This window comes from Sarcophilus harrisii, chromosome 4 (assembly GCF_902635505.1).
Source record: "Sarcophilus harrisii chromosome 4, mSarHar1.11, whole genome shotgun sequence".
Classification (NCBI taxonomy): Eukaryota; Metazoa; Chordata; class Mammalia; order Dasyuromorphia; family Dasyuridae; genus Sarcophilus; species Sarcophilus harrisii.
The window spans coordinates 328,448,934-328,461,857 of record NC_045429.1 but is presented as its reverse complement, the minus strand read 5'-3'; the positions used below and the strand labels follow the sequence as shown (position 1 = coordinate 328,461,857).

The following is a 12,924-nucleotide window of genomic DNA, read 5'->3' as shown; positions in this document are numbered from 1 at the left end:
AAGAGCCTGGAAATTCAGTGCTTTGGGGTTGATCTCCTTGAGATGTTCTAGAATGTTACAGCAAAACCTAAAATTTTAGCTAGTTAGTATTAAATGAGGAGATAGGAAAAGGAGGAATTTAAACAGCCTCATCCCCAAACTGACATCCCTTAAGACCCATATTCATTTAGGACTTCAGATATCTGGATGACATACTTAGGCTGTTAATGAACAAATCTATTCCTTTTTCTCTAAAATTTTGCTGAATATTTTTGTCATTTTGGATTTTAGTTGTAACATATACAGTCTCAAAATCATATATTTAATGATTACAGTATTAGGTAGGTTGAAGCAAGTCATTCAGATTCAGATGTAATTTGTTATTTTAATAATAAAGACTTGATTCCTTTCAACTTTTAAAAAATCTTAACTTAAACTGGATAATTAATTTAGCAACCAAAAAAAAAAAAAGACTTCTATGATGTCTTTTCCAGCATGAAAGCTGAGGTGTCTGAAATCCAAAATATAAATGGATGTTTGTTACAAATAACTGAGGACTTTCAAACATGAAAGTTATAAAGATATAGTAGCTTTCATGGAGAAGTTAAAGCACATATGGGTTTTTCTGTACTTGAATTATTCTCTTTGGTCCAAGAAATGACCATGTTAAAATGCTGTAGGGTATGACTAGACTCCAGTTGTCCTAAAAGATTTAGCCAACATATCAGAACTCTAATAATAGACAGCATGAAGTCAAAATTCGTACACTTCTAAGTGAATAGTTTTATATATTTAGAAGAAGATGGAATTTCAGAGGTCCTCTAGTCCAAACCTCTCATTTTGCAGAAGAAAATAAGGCAAAAAAAGTTGAATGACTTGCTCAAAGTCACATTGGTAGTAACTTTACAAGAAGTTAACAGAGATGAGATTTAAACAAGTTTCCTCTTACCTCCAAAACAAGCAATCTTTTCTGCTTTATCATACTCTGAACTTCTTTTCCCATGGTTAAAGATAGTTGAAGAGAAAACCAGAAGAAATCAGAAAATGGTGATTTAAATATCAGAAGTTTATTTGAAAAAAAAGTGGAAAATGTGAACATTTACATTTATGAAATGCTATGGCTCAGGAATATTTGAAAGAGAGAGAAAAACCTTTCCTTAGCCAAGCATCATTGTAATAATCTGCACACAAGTTAAAATGGTCTGTTACTCCCATGTAATCATATGAAACTGATATACCTTCAGTGTGTTATTCAGTGAAAGTGCCTTCTCTGGGTTATTTTTACAGTCAGTAGTTGTTTACAATCAAAGAGAAGTTACTTGCAACCTAAATCTAGGCACTGAAGCAAGCAAAGATGGAGAGCTTCTGCTGGCATCTGGCCCATCCAAATGGACTTAACAATAATGCAGGCATCAATATCTTCCCAGAATCCAAATTTGGATGAATAGCCAGTAGCTTCCTTCTCCCCAGTGCTACTTTTGAAGATTGAGAAGGTGGACCAGGAGAGGCTGACCTTATTGTTGGATACCCAGTGTTGCTAGAGATTCCTAGTGTTGCTTTTTTCTTTAGGGAGATGACCTCTCTATCCACTCCACTATTCTACCCTTATTCTTTTAAACTAGGAACCATTAGAAGTTTTTATTTATATTTAGATGTGTTAAGGTATAGGGATGGTACTAAACTGTCTACTGTCACATTGGGAAAATCATGGTTACAGCTATAAAATCATAGCTACGTATTTAGCCTTGCACTGATGTGATAGTCATACTATTTTTTTTGTTTGTTTTTTAAACATCCATAACTACCTCCACTTCCCTAGGTTTTAGCAGCTTCTGCTCCTATAATTAAAAAAATAAAATCTGGATTTAGCTTCCTATATTATCTGATAGAAATAAAGACCACCACATTTTAGAACTAACTGCTATCTCAAAATACAATTCCACTCTACATTCTGTCAGGGAGAGTAGTATCCATTCCAATCCTACATACTCCAGGTTTAAAAGTTACAAAGCTAGTTTTCTGCCAAGAAGAGGAAGACCAACATTTTTAAGTGATTTAATAAAAGGATCACAAGAATTGATTTGCTAAAAATAAGTCACGCCTTCTCTGATCTTTGGTACAGAATTGGCTACATCAATCCATTACCCACACCACAAATCACATGGCACATTTTGTAATTAAACATTTGTGATTTTTCTTTTGGCTGTGTAAACAAGAGAGGAAATGCATTAGGGAAACCATCAGGACTTATTTCTCCAAAATACACACCATATGCAAGACCCAGTTTCTTCCTTTGATCAAGTCCTTGGGGAGGAAGAGAGGATCCAGACGTTACCGTTTGCGTTCCCCTTTCTGTGTCCTTTTCTTTTCCTTCTCCTTTCGTTCCTGTTTGGCCAGCTTGTCTTTCTCCCTTTGTAATTTGTCTTGTTCCTTCTTCCTCTGAGACTCATCCCGTAGTGAATCTCTCTCCAATTTTCGAGCATTCAGGACATCTTCTACATTGGTGTTTCGGAAGAGAGCTGCTGTTGAGTTAAGGGTTAGTAGCACAGACCCATCTGCTAGCACTAGCACCACCTTATTCCTCAAATTTTTGTTTGCCTTCTCCCTCTTTAATGAGTTCTTGTGTTTTATCTGTTTCTAGATCATCTTGAGTTTCTATATACAGCCTTCTCGAGAGTAAAGATCATTCAGCCATTCAGTCTTAATTTAGATGCCTGATATAGTAGACAGGAAGCAAAATAGTCTGAACAGGTAAAAAGTCTGAAAGAGCATTGTACACAAAATAGTCTTATTTCTGTATACACAGTTAGATTTTTGTGGTCCAGACATTGCACTTTCATTATATTCCCCTGAAGTGTCTGAACCAATGCAGATGAGTAAGTTTATGGTTTTAAAGGCCTTGGGACATGGAAAAAAGGTTAAAGGTTAAAGACTTACTCAGGTTCACGAAGCCAGCATGTATTAGACAAAACTCAAACCCAGTTTTTCTAACACGGAGCCAGCCTTCAATTCACCAAGCTCAGATTACACCAACTAAACATTAAAGAGATATTCTATCTGGGATATAATGCAGTTTAAAAAAAAACAACTGATTTTAGAATGAAGAAATCCTTGATTTCCTACCTTTGCCATTTCTTCATCTGTGAGCTTAGACAAGACACTTAATCCCTCTAAACCTATTTATGTGTAAAATGAGAGGATTAGACTAAATCAGGTGTCCTTAAGTTAGGATCCATGAAGATTTTTTTTTTCTTATTTTAATGACTTAACATTGGCTGCAACACTTAAATTATTTTCACTTAAAAACTAATTCTGAGAAGTTCATAGGCTTCACCAGATTGTCAAATATGAGTACCCTTTCAGCTCTAATAATATATTTGCTTTTCGAACATGAAAAGCATAAGAATAAGAGTATATTGCTAATAACTGGTATAAATGATGTTATCAAAAATGTCTGGAAAAGGAAATAGGCTACTTATAAGTGAAGGATAACTAGTGGACAAGCTGTCTAATGAAAAGCAATGTTAAGCAGAGAAAATTCACAACACATAATGTAATACCTCCGCCTACCCTGTATGAAGGATTTAATGACACATGAAGTTTTGTTCTGCCCTAGTAGAGGGAATATCTGCATCAGGCTTATGCATATAAGCCCAATGAAGTTAAAAATATTTTAACATATATATATATATATATATATATATATATATATATATATACACACACATATATATAACTATATATCTACACAAACACACGTAAAATTTGTAGATATTTTAAGTTCTACAAAACTAGAATATTGTAGGTAGATGCTGCTCAAGTATTTGAAATGTTTTCCTGGTTAAACATTATACTTTTAATAATTTGCTTAATTTAATACTGTGCTTTTTTCAGATAGTACCAAGATAAAAGTCCACTTAGTCTTGGTTCCAATTATCACAGAATCTGAACATTAGTAGAATCTAAATAAGTTTTAGCAGTTAGAAAAATATAACCTGGATGAACTACTTCGAAATTTGAGGAATTAATCACAAACTTTGGCTGTCTGTACTAGCCAAGTATTCTTTACCCCTTAAACCAAATTGTTTCTGTCTTGCTATCTTTGCATTTGCCTTTCTCTACTCCTCCCAATCTATTACCCTCCTCATTCAGACACCTCCAAATTTACAACCTCCAGGAATCCTTCCATGATCAGATTTCACCTGATTTCTCAATACCTTCCCCGAAACACATTTACATGTTTAATTTCAAATTTATCTTTTTTACTTGAATCTGTAATAACATTATTTTATTAGAATATGCTACCTTGCTAGCTAATGTAGAAGGGACCTTAGATTTAAGAGACATTTCTTCAAAGTTTCTTTTATATTCCCCCCAAGACAGGCACAATATTCAAGAAACAGTTTTTGGAATCCCCATGAAATTTATTCTTCCCCACTACTTCCCAATAACACAAGGTAGTATGAAAATCATTATTCTTAGGAAAGACTGAGGAAGTATTTGGGGAAGAGACACCAGAGAAGGATACATTTTTCGGTTCCAATGTTCATTGTTGTAGCAACTGAACCATCCTTCTCATCTGCTTCAGTAAAGAGAGTTAAGGAATGGACAGGAAATGGGGGTGGTTAATTCCAAACCAAACTATTCCATAGATTCATCTCTGCTTAGGTTTATTAAACACCCAAGTAGAAAGGATAATTTGTAGGAAGAAGGATTTGCATGGTAATTTAAGGAATTATAAATTATTTGCTTCAACCTTGTTGCCTTAATATGAGACCCTGGGAAAAGACCTTCCCTACAAACTTCATTTGGTCTGGTTTGGCCAACCTTTTGTTAAGTGAAGCGATGAATGACATTCAGTTTAACAAACTTAAGTGCAAGATAGATACTATGCTTATAAACATGACCTCTGGAGGTTTCTTTCCAACCCAAGGAATAGAAATTTTTATCAAAAATATTAATCTGCTCAAGAGTCTTGGGGACAAAAAGAATTGACCTGAAAATACAATTTCTCCCTAAATTAGAGCCTAGCAGCCAGCTATCTGGTGAATGATCAAGTATTTGCCAGACAAACTAGGGGTAAGTGTTTAAAGCTGCAAGTAAATTCCTAAAAATGAAAACAGTGCCTAAACCCTGTTCTAGTCAACTGACTTGTGCTGGGTACACAAGAAGCCTTTCCCAATCACTTTTAATTCTAGTACTTTCATTTCCTATTTATCTTGCCTATAGTTTTTTTGTATATAGTTATGTCTCCTTCATTAGACTGTGAGCTCTTTGAGGGCTACAATTGTCTTTTGCTTGTCTTTTGCTCTCTTTTGTCCCCAGTGTTTAGCAAAGTGGCTGGCATATAGCAGGCATTTAATGTTTACTGATTCTCACTTCACCCAGCCAGTGGTACATAACCCTCTGTATGCTCCCCTGGGTCAAAATCAAGAGTCCTGAGAACCCAGGACTCTTTCAACAATAGATACTAAGAAAATACAATCCAAACAAGGCCATTCTGGGTTTAGTTAGTGTAATTCATGAAAAGAAACCAGCTCTGCTACTAAATACATCATATAATTAAAAGAAACCAGCTCTGCCACTAAATACACGTATATATAGGTCTAAGCATGAATAGCACTGGGGTGAAGGATATTGGGCCCTCTGTTTGCAAATGCATAAGGACACCCAAAACCTATGAATGGCAGGGAGAGAGGGAAGTCATTTCACCTACTAGGGCCTTGGTTTTTCCATCTTAGAATATGGAAAGAATAATTCTTACAAATGTAAAATAACACAAGATAATAATGCTTTGGGGGGGGAAAAAAGTGGTTAACACAATGTTCACCAGACTGCAAGTTGTTTCCCTACTACATTAAAAATAGTTTACTTTATGCAATCAACATGTTCCTAAAATGTGTAAGAAGTAAAGCATACCTTACTCAAAAGTCACCTGGTAGTGTGGAAAGAACATTAGGCTGGGAATTGGGAGACCTAGATCTAGGCTCTAACCCTTACTAGCTGTGATCATGGAAAGGTCACATAACCTTTAGCCCCAGTTTCCTCATTTGTAAAATGAGAACACTTGCATTTAAAAAACTGAAACTACAGAGTCCTAGATTATTTCAGGATTTACATTAGTTCTGTACAATGCTTTCTTGAAGTTATTCCCATTTTAGAAAGTGAAACTGAGGCAAGCATGGAAAGAAAGTATTTGTAGGCTTCCCAAAGTTACAGTCTGGACTGGCAATAACTGGGGACATCTTAGATCTTCAAGAACTTTAGTGATAAAATCTCCAGGGTTCCAGAAAGGATATTCTTCCTCATCTGTCACATTAGCATACTGGGCCAATAGGGCAGCTTTCCGTTGCTTCTCCTCCTCTGACACCATCTTGGGCTTCACCACAATCTGTGCCTGCTTCTCAATAAGGGTGGCAATGGCTTGTACCTCATCTGGTATAGAATTTGGGGAGAGAGAAGTAATGATAAGGTTGTATATGACAGAGGTCAATTCTGATCAACAAGGTCAGGGCTGAGTCTGATGATACTAGTGCCTGTTCACTCATCTCTATAGCTGCTGGGGTTCATATTTTCATTTTCCTAAACCAGAGAGGGTTCATTCTCAAGACTTGCTTACTCCAACTTCCCTCTCAAGAAACCTAATAAAACAAGGATCAACTTACCTTGGGCTCTTTCATGCTTTTAGTGATGTTGGATTCCTGGATGATTATGCTAGTTTAAAATACAGTCCATTTTCAACAATGAACACCAGCAGAAAAAAATAGTGCAGATTGTTCGAAATTGATTCAATTTGGTACTAACATTTGCTATAAGTTGACTTTTCCCCCCAACTCCCAGATTAATGACCAATTAGGCCAATTAATCTGTCATGCCAAATTAATTTGCTTTTCAAAACATTTAATAGAAGGTAAGGTAAAGGAAGCCTTTACCTTCCTCTGGAAGGAAAGAGTCAGCCCTAAATATTTCATATAATCTACAGCATCATACACAATTAATTGTAAAAAGAGAGGCAACATTGAAGGAAGGGATATTGGCCCCTTTGCAAATCCATAAGGAGAATCAAAAATTAGAATGACTTGGGGAGAGGATAGGATCAACGTGCTATCACTGAAGCAAAATGGGGAAAGGAAACTGACAACTATAAGAAATTTGACACTGATATGATTTATATAAAGAACAAGCACTTTTCCTATGAGCTTCACAGAGCTATTGGAGAAGCTTTCAAGAAATAGAGCCAACTCGTACTACCTTCTTTTTTCTCTTTGGTGACAACATTCTGGGTTTCCGACCACCGCTCAACAATCTCCTTGCAGATATCGAGGAGTGAGTCTTCTTCCTAGTCAGAGAAGTAGACCAGGTAATTCCAAGAATGCCAAAAAAAAACTTCAGGTGACCTCAATTAAGAAATCTGAGAGGCTCAATGCACAAGACAAGGCTGATTCCAGCCAAAGCTGGAAAGGGACCCAGATGTTTTGGAAGACAAAACATGCATATTATTTCACTCTTAGGACTTCTAAAACATCCCCAAATGGAAAAAGACAGAGTACCCCAGCAGTGATTTTCTAGTCTCATCACTATCCTAGAATTCATACTTGCTAGGTCAATCCCACCTACCTCCATATGAGCCAAACTCCAGGGAAAAAGAATCTCCTTGTCAACAGAATCAGCTTCACTGATACCTTTGAGATAAACATGCCTTTCAGGCACATCACTCATCAGGGACTATGGTTGTGGAACACTGCAAATACTGTTGTGCTTGGTGGACACGTTGTATAGTTTTGCTGAACTGTTCCCTTATCTGCCTTTTAAAAAATTCTGTCCCAAAGAATGGATATTTTTTTTTTTTTTAATTAAAAGCTTTTTATTTTCAAGACCTATTCATGGACAGTTTTTCAACATTAATCCTTACAAAACCTTGTGTTCCAATTTTCCCCTTCCTTCCCCCACTCCCTCCCCTAAATGACAAATAATCCAATATGTTAAATATGGTAGAAATATATATTAAATCCAATATATGCATATATATTTATACAATTATCTTGCTACACAAGAAAAATCAAACAGGAAAAAATGAGAAAGAAAAGAAAATGCAAGCAAACAACAAAAAGAGTGAAAATGCTATGTTGTGATCCACATTCAATTCCCACAATCCTCTCTCTGGGTATAGATGGCTCTCTTCATCACAAGATCACTGGAACTAGTCTGAATCATCTCATTGAAGAGAGCCCCGTCTAGAATGGTTCTCTTAGAACAGGGAGGAAAATATTGGGAAATGAAGGTGAATTTTTTAAAGAATTTAAGAGCTTGCCTCTTGGAGAACCTACTAATCACACTTTAGTGAAATCACTCTTCTCCTTGGATTTGTCAAATATTTAATGGAGATCAGATTTCTAAACTTACTGGATTACAACAAGGAAGGTACAGAGAGAAGAGAGATGTATCCTATTGGTACATCTATCCATCTATCCACACACACACATTTACATATATAGACATATACACTGTACCAGTTATACTTTTTTTTTTAATACAATTACTATGTCTTCATTCCTTCCTGTCAAAAGCTAGCAAAAGAGAAAAAAAAACCACGTCACTGAGATATGCCAAGAATGCTTACAATGCATCCAAATGGAAGAACGATACAATACTCAGCAGGGGTACCAGAGGCTAACACGTTTTAAACGTTGAATGTTAGTGGTTAATATGTACCACTGGCATGCCTGAAGTATGAACAGGGATCAAAGAAATGGGGAGACAGAGAAAATAAAGGGCACTGGGGAGTAGAAAAAAGGGTGATATAGATAGCATGGGCCTTTGACCCAGATTCATCCCTTATGTTACTGCCTTGGTCTCCCTAGAACAGCTATGGGTTTCCTGCCTGACTCGTGACTGGCCCATGCAACAGACAAAAAAGTGAAGAGTCTGGAGAGGCCAATCTTTCTAGTCCTAAAGAAACCTTTATCACCAAACCCTGCCTCCAAATGTGCCTTAAAAAAAAATCACTTCTAGTTATTGGACCCAGGCCTGATCTAGAGATTGATCTCATTAGAAAACTTTGGTTTTCCTGGAAGGGGATCCGGCAGTTTGTCAGGGAATTGTAAAATCATACTCCAGCATCAGATTTGTATGGGAAAGAAAGCCATATACATGATGGAGAGTGGTGGGAGTGCCAACAAGATGCCCTTAGGTATTTGGAATGTACTGTATATTTTTTGGAAACCCTCCATAAGTCTCTTTATTTGAGAGCCAATGTGAAACAGCAAAAAAAAAAACAAAAAAACAAATTGGGAGTCAAAGAGTCGTAGGTCTGAGAAACCTGGCTTTGCCATTTATGGTGTGACTGGGCAAAAATCATTTCATATTTCTTGCCTCAGTTTTCCCATGTATTTGTCTGGGACAATTTATAAAGCTAACAGTACCTACCTTAGAGGCTTAAAGTGAGTAGGCAGGCATGAGATATTAACTTAATGGATGGATCTCCTTTCCCCAGTTAAATTGAAAAAGTTTCCAAGGACAGGAATATTTTCTACTTCTCCAAGATTCCTCTCACTACAAACATACCTCACTTCAAGGCCCTGCAGACTGGTATTACTCAGTTGATACTGTTGTCATACTGATGTCATATCCAATTTCCTGGAAGTTTAATATGTGGTAGGGGAAATTAAGAGAAACTGGAACATAACGGACCAAAAAAACACTTAAGACATTAGCTTGATTCCTGAAGAACTAATCTTTTCTACTAGAAAAAGAAAGTAAGCTGGGTAAATTCATGCAGGAAGTCTCAAAAATCTTAATGAGGATTTAAGGTATTAGAGCTAAGATTTTTGGGATACCTTGTATTTGGTTTTGTGAGCAGATGAATGGTTCCAAATAAGGACAACCTATAAACAGGTGGTCATGGCAGATGGCACTATAGCTTCCGTCTAAGAGTTTTTAGAGATTTTCCAGATAGGATCAAAAGAATCTTAATCAATCAGCTTCTAATTCCCAGCCACCCATTCTTGGTAGCAGGGAGAAAATAACCTCCATCATGAGGTTCTAAACTGGGCTAATCCACGTTTCTAGAGCCTCAACTAAAGATTTTAGGAGAACCCTAAGAAACCTCCTCCTTTTGTCCAACTTTGCTCTGTGACCCAATTAATGCCACTAGCTGAGTCACTGGTAATAACAAGCCTGGCCAGGAGACAGCTGCCCCTGTGTCAAGTTACTGCTACATCTCCCCAGTGATGAAATATACTTCTGTTGGCTTGCACAGATCTCCTAAAGGAAAAATGTGATTGGCATGAGGAAAGGAAAGATTAAGGGGCTCTAATGTATTTGGAAAACTTAACTCTCTACCCTCCAAAAGGTCATGATTCTGGATAGGTCCTACCCATTCCCTAATATAGCTATTTCCCATCCCATAATTAGCTAGCCAGGGCTCCCAGATCTCAATACCAGGTATAACAAAACTTCTCCCTCACTCTAACATTAGTTCACTGATCCTGAGCAAGTCACTTAATCTGAGACAATGTTTTGGCATCAATTTGTCACAGTATCATACTGAAAGCAACTTATAAATCTTTATAAACTCACATAAACTACTGTAGATGTGAGCAATCCTTAGGACTGACTTACAGGCAGCAACAAATGTTTTGATCTGTACTTAGCTCAGTCTCCAGTTTACTAGACCCACAAGCTGCTGCCATCTTTCAAAAGTTCCTACCATCAGCATCTATCAATCTTCTCCAGCTGCTTTTACTCTCTGAGGTGTAGTAAATATAGAATGGGAACAAGCAAATTCACAGATGTTCAAAGAATACAAGAAATCAAGTACTATACAACTATGTATCCACCGACCAGCTGGGCAGTTCTCCATTTTCCTGGCTCTACAACAGTGCTTCCAAGTCTGGTTCATTTGGTCTGGCCTGATATCCTCAAGGCCATTGAAATTACCTAACGGGGATCCCATTTCTTTATCATTTCCCTCCTTTGCTACAGTCAAAGTAGTGTCTCCTGATCTCTTCATCTCAGGTCACTGGAAGCTGCTGGTCTCAGTCCTTTCCAGCTTCTAATTTTCCCAATCCATCCATTGGTAGGGTAATGAAAAAGTGTCACTCTCATTGATTTTGTAAAGAATGCCATAGGACTGCCAGGGTGTGCTATTAACAACTATACACTTTGGTCTTCTGCAGCCCCTTCAAGACAGATTTAACTTTGGCCTTAGTCATTTTCTGTTGCCTAAAGAATGACTCTGGGCCTCACTCCTTAGATATAAAAATTTAATTGCCACAGAGGATATAGCTAACTTAGTCAAATTATCTAGCTAGAATATATTATAAAGGGAACCAAGAAAGAAATATAAATTGTCTTACAAATATTATCTCGTTTGGTCCTCACCACCACCCTGGGAGGTAGGTGTCACTACAATCCATTTTACAGATGAAGAAACTGAGGCAGGGGGAGGTTGAGTCTTTTCCAAGGTCACAACCAGAAAGTGTCCGAGGGTGAATTTGAATTCAGGTTCTGCCTGACTTCCACATTCATTTGTTCATACTACCCCACTACGGGAGACTCAGATCAAACAACGTCAAAAGAATTTGCAAAGGTTCGCACAACTATTTCTGTACAAGATGTTATCTGAGTCGTACAAAAAACCCTGTGAGGTTTTGGCTTGTTTGTCCTGAACTGTTTGCCTGTAATCGTGTCCCCTCCCCCGCTCCCCACTAACAGCTCCTTAGGGTCAAAGGTTTTTTCTTTCCCTGACACTGGATATGGCCCCTAGTGGGGACTTAATAAATGTTTACTAACCTTTATATAAACGAGGAAACTGAGGCTCGGAAGGGTAAGGGGCTTATGACTACGTCATCCATCTACCTAAGTATCAGAGCGGAGATTTAAACCTGCCGCTCCAAAACCCAACCCTCTGCCGGACGGACTCTCGGCTGACCTCAGCATGCACACCCGTAGGAGCGTGTGCATTCTTCCTCCATTAGAGGAGAAATCAAAAGGATTTGAATGAAGGGGGGAAAGGGAGTTGGGGGGGGGGGGAGAGGAAACCCAGTTTTCCCCAAGATTTATCCCCAAAAAGGGATCTCCCCGAAACAATCTCTCGAGCAGGAAGGGTGACACGAGGCTGCCTTTAGTTACACAAGAGGAAGCTGAGGCTCAGCGAATTCACCCGCCTAAAAGTGAGGAGCGAAGAGGAACCTCACATCCAGAATCACCGGTACCCCGCCACCCGAGCCCCCATTCCCTGGGGCTGCTGAGAGGACGAAGCGCTCCGCCGCCTCCCGCCGCCCCCCGCCGCCCCCCGCCGCCTCCGGCCCGGGTAGGACTACTGACATCCCCCCGCGCCCGCCTTCCTCACCCCTGGCCGCAGGCTCCTCCCCCTTACCCCCCACCCCCACCCCGACCTCCTCCAGGGGCGGGCCTCGGCGGCTCCACGCGGGGGCGCCGGAGCCAGGGCGGGGCGGATGCCCAGGCTCCTCACCAGGAAGGCGGCCAGGATGCCCTGTAGCGCGTCCAGCCTCTCCTCCTCGTCGTCCTCCTGCAGGACGCCCCGGATGTAGGCGCCGTACACGGCCCAATCCACCCCCAGCGCCTCCAGCCGTCCATCCAGCCACGGCCCGAAGCCGCCGTCGCCTTCACCCGAGGCCGTGGCTCCGCTGGGCGCCGCCATCTTAGGGCCGGGGTCCTCCCCGCCGCCGGGCCGCCTCATGCATTGCCTGATGAGGACGGCCCGCCAGGCTTATTGCGCATGCTCCCGTAGGGCGCCGGCTTGATCTGGAGCGAACTTGGAAAGAGCCGAAGACGGAGTCAGATTAAAGAGACCGCCCCTCGGGAGGGAAAGAGAAGTGATTGGTCGTCTGGTGTCTGGCAGGCAGAGGAGCCGCCCTCTTTAGACCTGTCACTTCCCACTGTGTTTCAGCGGTACTTAGACTCGCGGTGACGTGTCCCTGC

At 39.6% G+C, this 12,924-nt stretch overlaps 1 protein-coding gene across 2 annotated transcripts; it reads right to left on the bottom strand.

Moving 5' to 3' along the window:
* Positions 1-1,024: 1,024 nt before the first annotated feature.
* Positions 1,025-12,689, bottom strand: CCDC43 (coiled-coil domain containing 43). 2 transcript variants are annotated; one of them, XM_003768422.4, is made up of 5 exons: positions 12,455-12,687; positions 7,231-7,318; positions 6,279-6,414; positions 4,508-4,566; positions 1,025-2,498 (listed from the first exon to the last, which is right to left on the bottom strand). In XM_003768422.4, the coding sequence occupies exons 1-5, from the start codon at positions 12,680-12,682 to the stop codon at positions 2,311-2,313; spliced, it is 699 nt and encodes a 232-aa protein (XP_003768470.3). In that variant the 5' UTR covers positions 12,683-12,687; the 3' UTR covers positions 1,025-2,310. The 2 variants fall into 2 exon arrangements, with proteins under 2 accessions (XP_003768470.3, XP_031821866.1); XM_031966006.1 differs by lacking the exon at positions 4,508-4,566 and having other exon boundaries at positions 12,455-12,689.
* Between the last annotated feature and the right edge of the window lie 235 nt (positions 12,690-12,924).